The sequence below is a fragment of the Wyeomyia smithii genome, chromosome 3, assembly GCF_029784165.1.
Source record: "Wyeomyia smithii strain HCP4-BCI-WySm-NY-G18 chromosome 3, ASM2978416v1, whole genome shotgun sequence".
Taxonomy (NCBI): Eukaryota; Metazoa; Arthropoda; class Insecta; order Diptera; family Culicidae; genus Wyeomyia; species Wyeomyia smithii.
Window position 1 is genome coordinate 205,586,472 of NC_073696.1, and position 18,935 is coordinate 205,605,406.

The 18,935-nt window shown below is 39.1% G+C and overlaps 1 protein-coding gene across 2 annotated transcripts in view; it reads right to left on the reverse strand.

The window, feature by feature from the left end:
* Positions 1 to 6,991: 6,991 nt before the first annotated feature.
* LOC129732922 (proline dehydrogenase 1, mitochondrial) overlaps positions 6,992 to 18,935 on the reverse strand; it is a 34,083-nt gene continuing 22,139 nt past the window's right edge. Inside the window, exons 2-11 of one of the 2 annotated variants that reach the window (XM_055694385.1) lie at positions 18,388 to 18,509; positions 17,280 to 17,366; positions 17,015 to 17,202; positions 10,226 to 10,290; positions 9,983 to 10,161; positions 9,750 to 9,924; positions 9,526 to 9,687; positions 9,269 to 9,460; positions 9,030 to 9,207; positions 6,992 to 8,960 (exon numbers count right to left, since the gene is read on the reverse strand). In XM_055694385.1, coding sequence (XP_055550360.1) covers positions 8,755 to 8,960; positions 9,030 to 9,207; positions 9,269 to 9,460; positions 9,526 to 9,687; positions 9,750 to 9,924; positions 9,983 to 10,161; positions 10,226 to 10,290; positions 17,015 to 17,202; positions 17,280 to 17,366; positions 18,388 to 18,509 — 1,554 coding nt within the window. In that variant the 3' untranslated portion in view covers positions 6,992 to 8,754. Of the gene's footprint in view, positions 8,961 to 9,029; positions 9,208 to 9,268; positions 9,461 to 9,525; positions 9,688 to 9,749; positions 9,925 to 9,982; positions 10,162 to 10,225; positions 10,291 to 17,014; positions 17,203 to 17,279; positions 17,367 to 18,387; positions 18,510 to 18,675; positions 18,798 to 18,935 lie in introns of both variants that reach the window. The other variant, XM_055694384.1, reaches the window with a different exon arrangement.

Below are 18,935 nucleotides of genomic sequence, written 5' to 3' on the forward strand. Positions count from 1 at the left end.
TTCGAAAATGAGTTTTTTGCATAAACCGCATCTACTCAAGAAGCTGAAGTTGGGAGATTAAGAAAATTTCGAAAAATCGTATTTTAAAGCTGATTTATTTCGTGTTGAAAATTCGTCCGAAATTTTGTTTCGAAACAAAGTGGTCTATGTACATAAATCGATGTAATACTATCATGTAACACGTAACATGTAGCATATTACATGTGATAAGGAACATGCCACTTGTTTTGTACATGTCACACGTGATATGTAACATGTTACATGTTGTAATGTAACACGAAAAATGTAACATGTAAAATATCATATAATATGTAATATCTTGTGTTACATGTAATGTAACACGTGACATCTTACATGTGACATGCTATATGTATCATATAACATTTGACACTAGCCATTTTATACGATTTACCGTCATTTACCGGATTTGTGTACGTAGACCACTCTGTTCCGAAACGATTCGAGGATCCCAGTGAATATATATATGAAGTCAGAGTGGTCTATTTACATTGGTGAGATAAAATCACCGATTTCGCAAAAAAACTGTTAACTTTATGTATCTCAATGTTAAACCACTTCATAACCTTTATATTAGAACATTTTGTTTGAAAGAATCCGTTGAACAGAATTTCATTCAGAGATTTTTCGAACATGGCTTCTCCTGAACAATTTGCTCGATGACACATAGACCACTCTGGTTCGCAACGGCTCATATGCAGAGAGTATAATGTGTCCGAGAGTTTTTCGCAGTGTGGTATAGAAGTGAAATCTTTCCCCTCTCTGTTGCGCTGTAGGTTCGTCATCGATGTAAGTAAATGTAAGTTCTCTGTATGTAAACGTAAGGTTGGTTCTGATCAAAATGGTGTCAAAACAAGAAGCCTTGTGCAAGCATATTGAACAGTTCTAATTGAACTGCACAAAAATTCTGATAAAAAGTTCACGGTAAAGTCTTCCGGGTTTCGACTGTGTATAATTTTCTGCAAATCTCACCAACAGTTACCCAGAAGAGTAGTAGAAGACCGGCCAAAGTAATGATCAAAAAAGGCTTTCGTTCTTCTTGTCAAAATCATAGTTCAAGTCCAGTGGTTTGGCTATCATGCAAGGTATGTAACAGAACGAATGTTTGAAGAAAATGTTGATCCCATTTCTTCACAACCATCATGCCGATATGAGGTATGTGTTTTGGCCATATTAAGCATCTTCACATTGCGGCAATAAACATAAACGTTCCTGAACAACTATTCGACCCCATTTGTACCCAACCCAATACAGCAACTGTTCGCTAACTGGGACCACTGGGACGATTCCCACTTAAAAAGACAACAAACGTCAATGATCAAAACGATCGAGAGGTACGTAAATAGGGAACCCTAAAGGGCCATGCTGTTTCTTGTTGATTTTGCGGTTAACTTTCTAGTTTAGCCTTCTAGTTTGCGATCTAATAGCAACATGAACAGTAACAACACGAATAGAACTTCGACGATCGGCGATCGACTTGAAAATTTAAATCTTTTATGAAATTGTCGCGAAGCAGCACTAGCCTGCTGTTCATCAAAGTCCCCCTCGGTGTTCATTTACGTTTGAAATGACATCCCAGTTAGCGAGCCGATTTCGATAACTGAGAAGTGATCTTCGCCCAGTTAGCGAACAGTTACTGTATAGGCAACTCAACGAATCTGTGTAGTCCAATCGAAGTTTTCTTTGGGATTTTAAGTCCCCAAACAGTTAATTGCTAGAATCTAGAGGTGCATTCGACATTTATTTTCGTTGATTACGATTGTATGAGAAATAAATCGGTTTTTCCTTAAGTACATATACCATTGTTGACAGCAGTAGAAAAAAATCCAAAATTTTGGTTGTCACTCGCTATAATAACTTATGTATTTCTTTCGAGTGAACCTCACACGTTTGTGCGTGGCCCCAGCAGCCTTCCTGTGGTACTTATTTTACTTTTATGGCGACAGTTTGTTAACGTCCCAGGGTTTGAGGAAAAAGTCGGGTTTAAAAATGTCGGGTTCAGGTCGTGGGTTTGTAAAGCCGACACCCGACTGTAAAATCTCGGGTTCGGGTTTTACAATTACGGGTTCGGGTCGAGTTCAGGTTTCAACCGAAAAAAAATCGTAATCGGATCGGGTACGGGTTTGAAACACATCTACCACGAATACGCCGACCTATATTGGAGTCTTCTGAATATTGTCTTCGCTGGCTCCTGCGACATTCGTGCCACGTGTCAAGCCCTCTGTAGCCTGCCGTATTTTATCTCGTTGATGATTTCGCATGTTGGTATGCTTGGTCAGGGTTGATATTTGTTGACACTCTTGAGTGAAAGTGAAAAAAAGCATCCATAAACGTTATTTTTTTACAATCTTTTCAGAGTTCTCCCTTCCCGCTTTTTGCATGGAAGTGAACTGTCAAAACACCTCATTATATTTCATGCGATGAAAGCAAGACAACAAAATCAGTTTATCAGTTAACGAAGATTGTCAAGGCATCGGTCAGTGTCAGTGAAAAAGTGTTCCGGTGAGGTTCATTTTGGTTGAGTGGACTGTTTGTTTTTCTTTTTCGCTTTGAAGTGAAGATCATTTGGTTGGATTTGTCGTCAGATTTTATTCCGTAACCGTGAACGATGCGCGCGATCTATTTCATCTGAGTATAACAGCACGTTACTAGGACGAAAATCTAGTGTATCTGAAAGAGTGCTGCGATCATTGGAAGTGAAAATTGAAAATGATTGGCTGTAATTTTCGAAGAATTTTGCTGGGGAAAATGACTTTTATCAGCACTGTGCTTGGTACACCTCAGCTGGCTACGTAAACCGCAAAAGGTGTTTGCAGCTGCAATCCGTCACTTTCACGTTACGTCGCCGTTACACGTTACGAGAGTACCAAGGTACACAAATTCGTCGACTACTTTATAGATATCCCCATCTATCACAATCTCAGGACTAAGACTCGACGAAATGCTACGCTCTCCACCAGCCACCATGTACTTTGTTTCAATAGAGTTGATGGTAAGTCCAATTCTCGCTGCTTCCCTCTTGAAAGGCACGAATGCCTCTTCCAATGCTCTGCGGTTGATACCGACGATATCAATATCATCCGCAAAGCCAAGGAGCACCGCTTCTTTGCATACCAGCTCTCCGTATTGGGCCCTCCAAAGCAATGTTGAACAACAGGTTCGAGAGCCCGTCACCCTGCTTTAGACCGCCTAATGTCATGGACGGGTTCGAAATTACGCCCTATATCCTGACGCACGATTGAGTTTAATCAGTTACGTTGACAAACCGTGCTCAAGCATAATCTACAATATCTCATTGCGCTTAACTGAATCGTATGCCGCCTTGAAGTCTATGAACAGATGATGAGTCTACAAGTTTACTTCTCTAAACTTGTCAAGAATTTGACGCAAGTTGAGCAATTGGTCCGTAGATCGCCCTTCTCGGAAAAAAAGGTGCTTATTACGGGAGTCACTTCACGGTGAAATCAGAGCGAAGTGAATGAAGTCCTATTACGGGACTCACGTAAGTGAGAAATACGTCGCAAGGTGACATCTGCCGTGAAATGTGGGTTATTATGAGTGTCATGTGAGTGAAGTGGAAACAGAAAAAGCGACGTTTCGCGTGGAATTATTTCACGACCATTTTGAACGGTGAAATGATTTCACGAAGATAGGGAAGTTTAAGAATCGATTGATTTGTTATCTAGTGATAATATATATGTAATTTCCAGTAACAAGGCAAATCTTTTTTTTCCTTGAGAAAAATCGACTTTCTGGGGCTTGCAAATTTTTGAGCTGCGGCCGGTGGAACGTAAGGGAAAAATTTACCTTCGAATTTCGTTTAGCGGTAGGCCTCAAAAGTTTCCTCTTGTCGAAAAATGTCCTCATACAAAGCTTCAGCTCAATCGACTTTCCGGGACTTGAAATTTTTGAGCTGGGAAACTCGCTCATTTTACTTATCCTATTCTCTATTTCACTTCACTGCCAATCTCACTTTACGGAGGTGATTCTTGTCACCTCACTTGGGGTGAAATCGGGAATAGGTCTCAAAAAGTGAAGTGAGCGTGAAAGTGAAATATATTTCATCGTTAAGTAACTCCAGTAATAAGCACCAAAGGCTTTCTGCAACGGTTGTAGTCTATTAAACAGAATTGAGGGGTGTTATTACTCGATAAATTCTGCAAACGAGTCGATAGCCCAAAAGGTAAGTCCATCCAGTTCGCTAATCTATTAGCGGGAGGCAACTTCCCGGATGATATTATAAACACAAATGGAGAACTTGAAAATGCTTCTGTCTAAGTAACAAATAGAATCATTCAAGCGTGTAATCACAGTTGTCCGATCAGGACTCGATCAACAAACAGGGAACACCAGATTAGATAATCTAAGGAAAGAGGCGCGAAAAGAGTTCAATCAAGCAAAGCGCACCTCACAGAGGATGAATATAGAAAAGCTCTTACTACGTACAATAAACAAATAAGAAAATCTAAATGCAGAAACTGGAGGCATACATGCGAATATATCGAATGTACTCCAGTTGTTTCCATGTTACAAGAAGTTCTATCCCAAGATCATTCTAATGGTTTAAGTACTTTAAAATATAACAACGGTGTTTTCACGTCCACCGCCACATAAACATTTCCAAGGATCCTCACCAGTCGTGAGCGAAAGTGCGACTTCGTTGGAACCAAACGATGGATCAGAAACGACCAGAATAGTTAATTTCAATGAACCCAATGAAATTGTAGGTGCAGCTGGGCAAAATTCACAAGATCTAGCAAGTTGTATTTTTAATCATGTAAGAGTTAAATGGGCAATAAATTCGTTTGAACCATATAAATCACCAGGTTCTGACGAAAATAGTCCTGTTATGATTCAAGAGGGCAACGGTAGTTTAACCTCATGCTTAACTGAGATGTTTAAAGCAAGCTTAAGGCTAAAATATATCCAAAAAGCTGGCGACAAGTTTGTGTTGTCTTTATTCCGAAAGCTAATAAAAAGGAAAAAACGAGCCCAAAATAGTTTAGACCAATTAGCCTTTCGTCATGACCACATTAAGTCAGTATATTTGAAGCCAAAACCTTTGAATAAATATCAATTTGCTTATCAGCAGTAACAGCACTTCATACATTAGTAACAAAAATTGGAAAAAAACATTCGAAGTCAAAGGAATTATGCTAGCAGCATTTTAAGACATCGATGGTGCTTTTGATAATGCATCCTATAACTCTATGAAAGATGTTATGATAAAGCGTAACTTCGACATAACTATCGTTGACTGGATGTTTGATATGTTACAACAAAGACAAATAACTTGCAATCACGAAAACTCAACAGTCACAATAAGGACTGCAAAAAGATGCCCAGGGGTTCTCTCACCCCTGCTGCAGTCACTACTGGTTGATGACCTGTTGACACAACTAGAATCACAGGGCTTTGAAGTAATTGGTTTTGCGGACGATACAGTAGTTATAGTTCGTGGAAAATACGAGCACGTAATCAGAGATAGGCTCCGACATACTCTAAATTCAACTACAATGTGATGCAAAAAGAAGGGACTATCGATAAATCCAAAGAAAACCAATGTTATTATGTTACATGTTAGACGAAATTAAAACTTTCTCGAGAAGTCAACTACTTAGGAGTAACTTTAGACAGCAAATTAAATTGGAGTTCGCACATGGAAAAAGTTTTAGGTAAGGCTACAAGTGCCTTATGGATCAGTAAAAAAAACCTTCGGTAACAAATGGGGATTGAAGCCAAAAATGATCTATTGGATCTATACAGCTATCATTAGACCCAGAATAATGTATGCGTCCTTAGTATGATGGCCAAAAACAAATGTCAGGTATGCTCTGAAGAAGCTGGAAAAGTTGCAAAGACTTGCCACAATTTCCATCACGGGAGCAATTCGAAGTACTCCTTCGAAGGTACTAGATGCTAATGTTAAGATTACTTCCATTGTATTTATTTGTACAATAAAAAGCGGGAAAAAAACGCACTAAGGATACAAAGAACAAAAGAGAGACACCTCAGTATACTTAAAAACTTGAAAATCAATGCACTGGTAACTCAGGAAGACGGGATGGAGAGGCAGTACAACTTTGAAGGACTATTTCAAGTGACTGAGCCAAGTTGCACTAAATGGAAATCAGGAGGGCCTAGCATGTGTTCGTGCCCAACACCTCTCGCGCTGTATTGCCTCCACTGTTAGCTCAGGTCTCCAACCAATTCACCAATCCGCTCATCAACTTTCCGAATATACTCAGCAGCAACTTCGTCAGCTGACAACCATATACTCCTCGAAATGCTTGTCTTGTATACGTTGGCCAGCCTGGCGCGAATCGTTTCTACCACGAGATGGTGGTCTGAATCGACGTTTGAGCCTCGGAAGGACCGCACATCGATGACATCAGAGAAATGCCGACCCTCGATCAGAATATGGTCGATCTAAGAACAGGCTTCGTCATTGGGGTGTTGCCACGTGTGTTTCCGGATATCTTTCCGTGCAAAGTATGTGCTACAGATTGCCATTCCTCTGGCTGCGGCGAAGTTCACCAACATAAGACCATTCTCATTACTGGTATTATAGAGGCTGCCGCCTTAGGTGTAACTGTCGCACAGCATTTCATACTTCAGCCGTCTGCTCCGTCTCTGTTTGAGCCGCCCTTGACATGGGATACAGACGCTCGGACAAGCTCATCTTCTGTAATAGGGGCCTATGTCAACTAGTACGAATTGTGCTGCTGTTATGCTGTGGTTTGTTGACACATTCGCCTGCAATAGCATTCTATTGTCTGTTATACAATAAACCACATACACTTGTGCTTGGCCCCAACAGCATCCTTACTGTCTTGTGATCTAAGCCGGTACCAAATATAAATAAACAAATTGCTTCTCTTCAGTAACGGCCAATCGGAGAGGGTGAGGAGGCTGTAAGAGTAAAATTACTCTCCACCCGGGAGTGTCATCCACACTAAAAGCGCATCCAGAATTTGAACGCAGGTTGTCGATCAGTGTGTGTTTTTATTTTGGATTTAAATATTTTTACACAGCTTACAGTTAGAACAGTTTGAAATTCAACTACGGCTCTCGGACCGCGCCAGGTCAGTTTCATTCATTGATGACCTCCTGGATACTGGTTATAATTTGATTTGCATCACTCTTCCTAGACTATTGAACGGTTGCATCTGTTAGTTCTCGATCGTTTATGTTTGCTGTTTGCTTTTTACGCTTCATTTAATGGTTGTCATAAATTCTAATTGTTTTTAGTTTCGTTTCTAGTTTTTATTTCAGCACATAAACTTACAATAAAAGTAAGAATTCCACCAATAATGAATGCGGAGTGTAATCTTTCACGCATTTTGTAGCTTTCAACAATCAAATTTGCTAATGCCTGCTCAGTATCCTACAATGTACGTTACACACTCATATGATATTAACCATTGAATATTAAATTTTCATTTACGATATATTTGTGTTTTTAGCAGTTTTATGTGTTTCCTTTTCACTTCGTTATTGTCAATATTTGAATTGTAGTCAGTGTCGTTTTGGGTGCGTTATTTTTTTCTTCATTCAGAGTTGCTTTACCAATATGTAATTGAAACAGCCTTTTTGGGTATATAGGAATAATTCAACAATGTAAGTGTGTGTTAACATTTTATAGTAAACTATTCCTCAAGTTTTTTGACCAAGAAACAGTTTGCAAAAAATGCTGTATGGCTCACCGACGTGAGGCTGACATAAACGCTCTCCATTTTTGCTAAAGCAGTTTAGTAAAATTACACCAAGAGATTCTTGTTGAGATTCATGTTTCAGCATTCCGAGCGTGATGTTTCGATAGATACTTTCGCTGGGGTTTGTATATGTCTTTAGCACTTACACATACTTGCTTTTGGTTGATATTGACTTCTTTTACATATTTCCCTACTACATGTGTTAGTTGACCTGAGGCAGTTTCTGTACTTCTTACTGTTTATTATACAGCTAGTGTTAGCGTACCTTTTTGTTGCCGTTACTATGCGCGGTTACGCAGGGATAAATTTGGTAACAAAAAAAACTAATTTTTTACTGAAAAAGAGGGATGTTGAAAAAAGAACTATATCATTCTCTCGTCGGTTCCAACTTACGTTGAGAGCGCAAACAGATTTATTTTGATCGACAAAATAAAAATTTATTTCATAATTATTCGCCTTATTCGTACAAGCCACTAAAATTACAATCACAAATAATCAATCCATCTCACTAATAGCAGACAACTTTTAATAACCGGTTGAATAGACGCCCGTACTTTCTGACATGGGTTCTATGCAAATTTCTTCTATTGATGAGAGGGTGAGCATATACGGTTTCGAAAATATCATAACTTTCGCCTTATTTCTTAATACCATTCGCCATTATCCAGTAACAGGCGATGTAACCAACTACTATCAACTAGGCATAGTACGTATTCGTTTTGGTTTTTCAGCCTGTTCGTTGATGTCCGAATCTTTACTGGCTTTTGTTTGCAGCTGACTATTCAGGGAGAAATACAAACCAGCTCGAAAGGTCTTAGTACAACTAATAGTACATTCACAACACACGTTCAGTTTCATAGGTTAGATCCGTCGGTCCGGAGCTGGATCGTGTGGAGTTCTGTGAGTGTGTTCGATCTGGGTCTTTGAGAGTGCCTGTGTGTTATTGGACGTAAATTTCAACTTTCGTTATTCATCTATTAAAATACCTTGGTGCATTCTACTAGTATCCACTAGCACCAGCTTAAATCGGCACGTAGTTGCCTTTCGGTTTGTAGAATAGCTGACCCTTGGCCAGTCGCTTCAAAATCTCGCTTAGCAGAAGACGTTTTTCCTTCTTGATCTTCTGTAGAACACCTTTGTTTTCTTGGGCACGTCGCGAAAGGTACGGTAGAACCTCATTGACCGGCCCGTACGGGATGTATTTGTATGCAGAGTAACCAGCCTGACCTGTGTGTTGAAGAAATCGTTTCAATAAGTAATTCAATTGCACAGGTAAACCCGTCATAAAATACTAACCCAGTGGAAAAGTGATGTAATCGCACATGCCAAGCAACTGACCGAAGCAAATCACCTTGTCTTCCGGGTGGATACCGATTTCCTTCATTTTTTCAATCGCAAATCGGACGGTATCTTCATTGTGCGATGCAACCATAATAGCGATCTTTTTCGGATCCTCACCAGCGTCTTTGAGAATCTGCAAAATGTGTAATTGTGACAAATGAATCGCAAAAAAAGGTATCGTCAATGGAGCATACTCTTATTCTCCTCAAACACTCAGTCAAAGTTTTGTGATACATTTCGGTAGTTGCTTCAAAGGAAGGATTCGTGGGGTCTTCGTACCCCAGAGCAGCTGCGCGGGCCCGTTCCTGTTCGATGTATGCCCCTCGTACCAGTTTAGCACCAAAGTAGAAATTTTGTCGTTTGGCCTGCTGTAGATCAGTACAAACCTAAGGACAAGAAAAATGGTTGTTACAACAAACACAAACATTTTCTACGTTGCAAAGCAATGCACCTCTTTGTAGGTTTCCTTCAAGTAACACTGATAGGTGTTGAAAACGATTGCTTTCTCGGTATTGTACTTTCGCATCATCTCCAGGGTAATGCGGGATATCGCAGGCTGGAAATACGTCTGCTCTGCATCAATCATTATGCGTACGTCTAGATCTTGAGCGGCCTGTAACAAAATAATATGTATGTTGAGGCTACATAGCATCGTCAATAACTCTAGAAACAAACCTTAACAATAGTGTTCAATCGTCTTATCATATTGCGGAACATTTCTTCCTCTTTAGGGGGTATTTGTGAGATCAACCGACGCATTTGTCCGGTAACTGGATCTGGCACTCGGAACGTTTCACTCAGCTCACAGTCTTCGTTAATGATTCCCGTCCAGGGGAATAGATGCAAAATTCTACAAATAAGTGTTGGTACGGTTAGACAGATTAATACAAGCCTATAAACTCACTTACCCATCTTTATCCGAGGTGACTTTTTCCAGAAAAGCTTTCACTTCCTTCTTGTCTGCCACATTACTCAAATACCGTTCCAAATCCTTGATAGTTTTGTGATGTGATAGCACATTACCGGTGGCACCTGCCAGTTCCATCATGTAGCTACGAGCCTGCATGATGACTTCAGAAAGTTGGAGCTACAGGAAAAGAGCAAAACTTTAAAACAGTACGTCGAAGAAATTTGATTTATTTTCCAATTACCAATAGCTGCGGCCTTCCGAGAGCTGTTAACTTGATTGCCGTAATACCGGTACCGAATGTTGCACCTGCAATAAAAGCAATAAAGAAATATTGAGTATGAGAATTTTGGCCACGTATTTATTAAACTAATGAGCCAACCAAAAACCCATTTTTTAAATTACAGCTTATTAAGCTATGAGGCGATTTTTTTCGTACCATAATAGACCAAACAGTGCAGCGAATTCTTACTTGACAACAGCTGAATAGGCTGCTACTCAACACATTTTTTTGGACACTGGTTCAACTGAAGTTGATTATGAATCGCCTTTTTTAAGTGCTTTTCTAGCAACAAAATATTTTTGACCCATCGTGTTGATAAACTAACATGAATCATGGAAAAATATCACTAAATGCAACTGATATAATTTTGATGAATATTCTGTGGAAAGAAAACTTGTTGATAAGCCGAAAATTTAATTTTTTGGCGAAATACCCACTATTTAGTAACCGCTGCTCAACTGTAAACTATCATCATGAGCAAAACTCTCACCGTTACGAAAACAGTCACCGGAAAAATAGTTCACTTGTTCTCTACCGTGCACTCATCTCTCTCTCTCTTTGTTCCGTTCAGGAATCCGTTGCAACAACTCACTAGAGCTCGTGCTGTTTTCGAAACGGCTGATGTGGAAATCCTACCCCGCACCTAATCGAGTCGCCAGAAAATAATGCATTTTTGACGGGAGCTCGTGTGCAGACGGAGCGGAAAATCGATTTGCATTCGTCTCACACATACACACCTATCGAAACCGTTACATGTAAGTACGCCATATAGTTGCTAGAGAAAAAGACGTTTCCCTATAAACGCGATCGACCGGCTTGTGTGACGTCAATGACACTCAACCGGGGCGAGCCCCCGCAGGAAGCAGGACTAGAAGTAACGTCGCTACTCGGTTCTGTTTAGCTGATGTTCTGACCAGCTGTGGATACCGCTTAAACGTTCTGCACAGCCGGTGTCCGGTCTAATTTTGGATCAATCGAAAGCTGAAAAAACTTCAAACGCACGTGACACACCAGGCAACTGCTACTGAATTCGCATTGACCCTATTTGGACGGAAATAGAATTCGAATTCGTAGAGGAATCGAACATCGTGAAATGCCACGTTGCAGAAAAAGATCTCAGGTGAAATTGGCACCGTTGAATGTAGTGAAAAAGAACATTGCAGTGCAACATTGATGTATGCGGTGAAACCAAGTATAAATAGGTACTATGTGTATACTTTGTCAGAATCGAAATTGTAATTAGCAAGTACAGTAAAGTATTCATTTAAACAGGGTATGCGTACCATACAAAAAATGTTGCAACCGCGGTATATGAAAAATCGTCGTAAAACGTGTTATCTGATTAAACGTCGTAAAAATCGCGTTGTTTGCAAAAACGTCATACATCTCAAATTTTTTACACCTTTTCTTCTTTTTCAACAACAGTTGGACCAGATCGGTACAGCATAGATAATTACTGGTCTAAAAATTTATTTGTAAATTTATGTTTTAAAGATAATTCCGAATTTTAGTTAAAGTTTATAAAAATCTTCTACAGGGTGTTCAATAAGTTCGAATACAATTTTTCATCGTTGTGTAGGTGCGCACCATGTGCATTTTGTATATTGGTATTAATGTCGACTTTAGCCTCATATATACGCTAACCTACTCGCACGGAGTTGACTTGCTGTCAATTGTAGTTTATTTACTGCTCACGATAAAGGACGGATGAGGAACTCTGTGTTGCAACAGCCGCACAATGTCCAAAATGCTCGGCTGAGGGAACCGACGATGGCCAGCATCCTCCTGTCCTACATCAACATCCTGCGGTACCAGAGCGCAGCATCGGTGATGGTTTGGGGGGGGGGGCGTATCGAGGTGTGGTGTTTAGCAAGAAAAAAGAGACCGAGGTTCTGGAGAAGGTTGTGGCCCCGGAATTTCGGTACCTCTACGAAAAGGAGCATTATGTCTTTCAAGAGGACGGGGCATCGCCCTACACGGCGAATATTGTCCAAGCGTGGTGTCAGAAAAATTTGACTGATTATCTCGATGATTCTTTGGCTTTCGGCCTCCCAACTACTCAGACCTTAGTCCCTAGACTTTTATGTATGGTCAAACATGCTGGCTAACAGAGCACTTAAAATGAGCTCTAGAGACCAATTCAAGAAGCTCATTTTCTAGATTATAACGAGATGCTGATGAGCCAGGTGCGTGCCGCGTACGATTTTTTTGAGAAACGTCTCAAACTTTTGAGCTCGTCATACAGCATAAAGGGGGGTGATCCCAGATAAAATGTCGTGAATATTCTCAATGAACATTGCATCAATAAAAACTGATTTAGAAAAGGATATCTTGCACTTTTTCTTAACACATTTTTAAGTGTATTTGAACTCATTGAACAGCCTGTATATTTAATGGACTCTACTTAAATACTTCCAAAGAAGAAGCGCCAACAAGAAGACTGAAATTGCGTGCAGGGCTTGAATGGCAACCTCCTTCCGAACGAAATTGAGGTCATTGTAAGGTGAAAGCAGCATTCCGATGAGCATCTGAACAGTAATGCAGTAGAGCGCGAGGACGGTAAGGTAATAGATCTTGTTTTACGAGGAGAAAACAACCGGATTCCAGCCCCTAATCACCTGGAGGTGAAGAAGGAGCTTGGGCGGCTGAATTCTGCTAAAGTGGACAAACTTCCCAACGAGCTGCGGAAATACGGTGGAGAAACACTGGTTGGAGCCGTCTACTGGGTCATCGCCAAGATTTGGGAAAAGAACGAAAACCGGAGGGGAGGATAAAAGATGTTGTGTGCCCCGTCTACAAATAGGGCGTCAAGCTGGAGTGTTGGACGAGGGAATTTTTTTCAAAGTAATTAGTTCATGAATAATCTGCTAATCACTCCGCTGAATGCCGTCTACAAGGTGCGTTAACTGGCCTACTGACTGGACACTGTTCGTCACATTAAAAAATAGGTAATCTGACAGATAACATATGTCGTTTCTGTTATTTTGAAGTAGAAACTTCAGAGCACTGTGCCAATGTAGCGCATTGATCCTCTTTTTATTCGCGCTTATGTTCCGTCGGTCAAGTTCCGCCTTTGTTGTTGTGCCAATCACCGATACCCGGGAAGGCGACTCCACCCAGGACTCTAACTTACGACCCGTTGATTAACGGACCGGCACCAACGGCTTTACTTCCTTATGCAATGGAAGGCGTGATCCCAGAGATCGCCTCAGAAAATCTTCTAATGTCGGCTAGGGTTATCTAGACCAGTTGAGTTAGTTGTGAGTGGATCACGCCACCCAACAACCACCGAAACTTATGTCGGCGTTGGGATTCGAACCCAGGTTGGCGGAGATGTTACCAACTACGCTAGGCCCCCCGCTGGCGCATTAATTCAGCAAAAACTTCGTATGTTTGGAAAAATTTTTCTTACATATAACGAAATATAGTCTGCTGAACTAATGAAGGTAAGGAACTTCATCAAAAAAGTCATACCTTCTTAGGGTGAAGTGCAAAGTCTATCATTCCCAGACAACCAATTTACGCGTATAACGCAAACAGTCATCGCATTGTACGTGCAGTTATACGATATGCGTGCATTTCCAAAATATCAAAACACTTTTACGATGAAAAAAGTTTATATATGCGACTTTAACTGTTAAAGCTTGTTTACTTATCCGAGTTGTTTCATTGTTTAATGTGACTTCACAACTTCATATTTGCGATTTGAAACGAAACTATAAGCGATATATGAATACACGCTATGGGTTCTTTTAATACTCAATGCGACTTCATAAGTCAACATTAGCGAATTATTTCCGATATCTATGCGATGTTCGCCATGTATTCCTACGTTTCAGTTTACTAGAACATGCGACCAAAATCATTCCTTTTAATAAAAAAAACAGGGAACAGTAGCAATTATTGTATATTATTTATCCCTTGCTATTCATATTACAAGGAATAGTAAATTACAAATGAAAGTCTTCAATTTCTAACATTCTTTTCCTGTGAGAACACGCTGTAATGTTTGGGTATCCATCCGGGCTCGAACCTTCAACTCTTAGATTGTCAAGTAGCATTCATTCCACTCCTCCGTGGTCTCGCTGTCAAAAATCTCTTAATTTTAGTAATAACTTTCTAATTTCATCACATAAATCACCATGAGACATCGTAAAGCATGAATCTAATTAGATTTCGTATTGCGAGTTAGCTTGTAAATTTATGCGGGAATGTTCGCTGTTTATATTTCGGTTGAACTGTCATGGTCGCTCGATGAGCTGAGTCAATTGTTTAAACAAAATTAAGTGATTTTGCCGTTTTCAACAACAATTAAAGGTAAGTCTTCAACAAAGATATGAAGCAAAGTAGTGCATAGTTGATCCGAGTTGTTCACAGATGTTTTCCGTGGTTCATATTTTTGAGAAGAAGCAACTCCGTGTAGCGACTACATTTAAATGTGATACGATGTAGTATTGCGGATGGTTTCCGGTTTTCAGGCATAGTCGTCAATGTGTAACTTAACTGCGAGTTTGCATTGGAGAAGTTAATTGGTGTTTCAATCCGGATTTATGACGTATTTACCGCAAGAACTCCGCAAAACAACGTTATAAGCGATGAAATTGGTCATATAAGGTAAAGATCTATCGTAGTACTTAGTGATGCACCATAGAACTTTATACGAGGTAATCCATGCAATCGTATGCCATTTTTAGTTGTCTCGGAGTTGTCTGGGCTTGCTATCATGAATTTAGTCATTAACGGTGTTGCAAAATTATACCTTTTGCGAATAAATTTATATGCAATACGATGTGCTATGGGAGACTTTTGCTTTATACGTATAATCATCACTTTGTGGAATTACTACAGGTTTGAACAGGCACGATATGAGTTTATCTGTATTGCTATGCGAGTATGTTACACTCATCGCAAGAAGTTCGCAAAACAACACCATATGCGATGAAACACATGCGTTGTTCATACAGGTATACGATATTGATCCACCATAGAACTTTATACGAGGTAATTCGTGCAATCTTATGCGACTTCTGGTTGTCTGGGTTGATACCCATAGTGACAGAACGAACTTACAGTGCGTAAAAAGTAACGTAAAATATACCACAATATATTTAACTAACGGTAGCAGATTGATTGCCAGCATATATGCCAACATATGACAGAGTTTTTCGCTGTATTTGACGGCTCACATATTTTGACTGCTAGCATCCCAGAACGTTTGTGTGTTATCAAAATATGGTACCTTTCCTCAGGAGGAAGTGTCGGCTGTTGTACCTACTACTGATGCTGCCCGCTACCACACAAAGACAGCTTTTTACTAGAGGAAGTGCCGCTGCACCAGCTGGCTCTGCCACTATCGCTGCCGCTATCCACTGCCACTGCTGCTGATACCCGCGGCCACTGCTGCTGCTGTTGTCATACGCGCTTTTCAGAATTAATATGACTGGTTTAAGCTGAATTTGGCTCTTATATAGGCCACATAGTACATTCTCGATTCACTAGGTGTATAATTATGTCGATCGTGCTTGAAAAAGTAAGCATTAAGCGAACAAGGTCGAATTTCGCGTTTCAACGAGGCTCGACAATGTTCAATAGTAATTCGAATAATCAAATTACAATTTTCCAATCGGTTTCTGCAAGAACAAAGGAAATCAATCGAAAACTAACAGACTCATTAGCATTTGAAATTGAACATATTTTCCTCTTTTCCCGATCAAACGATTATAACAAACGGGTAACACAAATATACCAGTACTTGATAGAAATAACAAAGCCTGTTATATTCTTGATATGCCAAAATGATAAAAAGCACAGAATTATATCAAATTCTGTTATCATACACTTAAATGTTCAAAAGTGTGTATTCAATTAATAAAATATTGTACATTCTAACTTATTCTGATCTTTTTCTGTAAAAAAACCTTACAGAGCTTGTTATAATTTGTAATAATCAGTAAGTAGTTTTGATAGAGATGTTTATTTTGTTATATTTTAACTATTAACGAGACCAAGTTTAGAACACAATTTGACACAAGAAGTTCGTAACAAAATATCAAGATTTGATCCACTTTGATCTAGGAACACGTTGGTCACATTTGGATTTGTTCCGGGAAACCCAAGAAATTCTCGAGATGTCGATTTTGAACAAGAACAAAAATTGATCACGTTATCAAACCACACTAAAATTTCAATAGTAGATCATTATAATCACAGTTCCACCGATCTTTACGAATATTAAAAAAATATTCTTTCATTACGTAATTCTTTTTAAAAAAAAAAATGATTTAATCTTGCCTCTGTTTGAAAATGTAGAACAAAATCATTGAAAATAAAAATTAAAGAAAATACGGAACAAAAGAATTTCATAATAAATTTGTAAAAAAAAATTGTTATTTTAATCTAGAAGAAAAAAAACATTTTTCATACAAAGTATTTCAAAGCAGTTTCGAGGAAAATTTTTAGAGTCGAATCCTACACTTTCGAGTAGAGTTTTGGATTCAAATTCTTCCACCAAACCTTAATTCTGCACAAAATTAACGTAAACTAGCAAGTGTGATCAACACAAAAAATAATTGCGCAACTTAGTTCTGCTGTTATTACCATTTGTATATACCCCATACCTATCTATTGCAGCATCATTTGGCAAGCTCACATACTCATGAGTAGCAAAAATAGATTATTTTCCACCGTTGACATTCAATCGTCACTCAGCCATCGTCGGCAGTAGGACTTATCATATTCTATAATACAAACCTTTAACGGCATCCAGACATTCTAAAAATGTCTCCATGTTCCGCTCACAGGTAGCCTCATTAAGGTAGAAGTAAGTACGGGCACTTTGTACTTTGTAGCGTCGATCGGCGAACGTTTTGTCTACACTGTATTGGGGCAGGGCGGTTGCTTCCCCGGAAAGGTTCGTTCCGGTGGACGATACCGAAGCTCTGTGAAAAAGTACAATAGCGAAAGTTTCCCACTTGTTTTAGCTGCATAGATTTTTTATTCAAATTTTCTAACTTACTCCACTTCTCGTTTCTCTGCCTCCTCCTGAGACAGATCCTCCTCAACCGAATAGTCTAGGATAGGTTTAACACCAAACGAGCGCAGTCTGGTTTAAGTTGGAAATATATCCAAAGAATATATAAATAAAAGAAAAGGCAGAAGAAAAGGATTAGTAATCTGTCAAGCGTTTTTTATTACAAACAATTTTAGTTATCTGTACTAAACTACATTGGATAAAGACAGGCGGGCATAGGTGAAGAAAAAAAAAAAAGACAGGCGGGAAATAAAAATAGGAATTGTCTTGAGATGTTTGAAAAAAAAAATAGATACAATAGTACTTTTTATCTAGTAGATTCACAAATACACAAAAAACATATCTAAAGATATAAATTATTGTAAAAATTGGAAATTGAAGTTGCATTGACGTAGAAAGAACTTCAATGCTGTACACTCGCTAATGATGTACAACGATGAAATGTCGCAGATGTTTCTTTAGAAACAGTTTGAAAAAAATGTCTGCATTCTTAAGGTAATATGTTTCAAAAGATATTTTTTTTAGGTAGACTTGCGTGAATTTATTTTCATTACCATTCTAAGTCGTATGTTCTTAGTGGTAGGTGAAGAATATTTTTTATTGGTGATAAAAGAATTAACACTTCAAATCACTCTGGAACAGAAAACCCAATGAATGTTTGAAACAAATTAAAAATTTAAAGTTTAAAATAGTTAAAAACAAGCTAACATTTTTTGTTGACAAAACAAAACTAAAAGAACAAGTTGTTGACAAAATTTTGTGATGACATGCAATTAAAAAGCAGTAGAAACGATTAGTCAGTAACGGGTTAAATAAAAAGAAAAATCGCAAACTAGAATAATAAAAAAATTAAATCGCTCGCTTTCATGTAAGGAAAAAGATTTTCACTTTTTGAGAATTATGTTTCCTTTTTTCGACATATTTTAAGAAAGACAAGCACAAAAGCGGTTCGGATTGCTGAACCCGAATTGATTTAACCGCTCAACAGAATAGAACAGGACAAAGTAAAACAAAACAAAACACATGTTATGCTGGAATCGCGCATATTTCTTTCCGGACTTCCACTCCCCAGCCCGCGTTATCGGATAGAAACCTTTCAAGCGTTGGCACGATCAGGATTCTGTCCTCTCCGGCGACAAAATGTCCGTAGAAGGTTGACTTCATCAACTGGATGAACAATCTGTCCCCGATAATGGCTTTCGTCAGCTTCATGAGCTGCTCAAGCCGGATCAGGTTTTGGTTTCGAGGGCAATGTGATAGTCACGCGACCCCCGAAGAATGGCGGAGCGAACCAAAAAAAGAGAGAAAATATAGAAACAAAAAACAAAAAGGCAGAAAAAGAGAATATCAAAACAAATGAGAACGATTGCTAGCAATATACCTTTCGAGTGTCGGGACAATTTTGACTTGATCTTCACCAGCCACAAAATGACCGTAGAAGGTGTATTTCATCACCAGGGTGAACAGCTTTTCGCCTAGGATTGTTTGTGCAATTTTCATCAACTGCAATTGGCATGACATTTTTGTGGCAACCGATGCGATGTTATGGTGTTGGTTGGTAATTCGATATAGTATATGTATAGTCGGAGATCAAGCAACAGTTTTGGGTTGCGATGGATATGTTGCAAATTTTGTTACAGA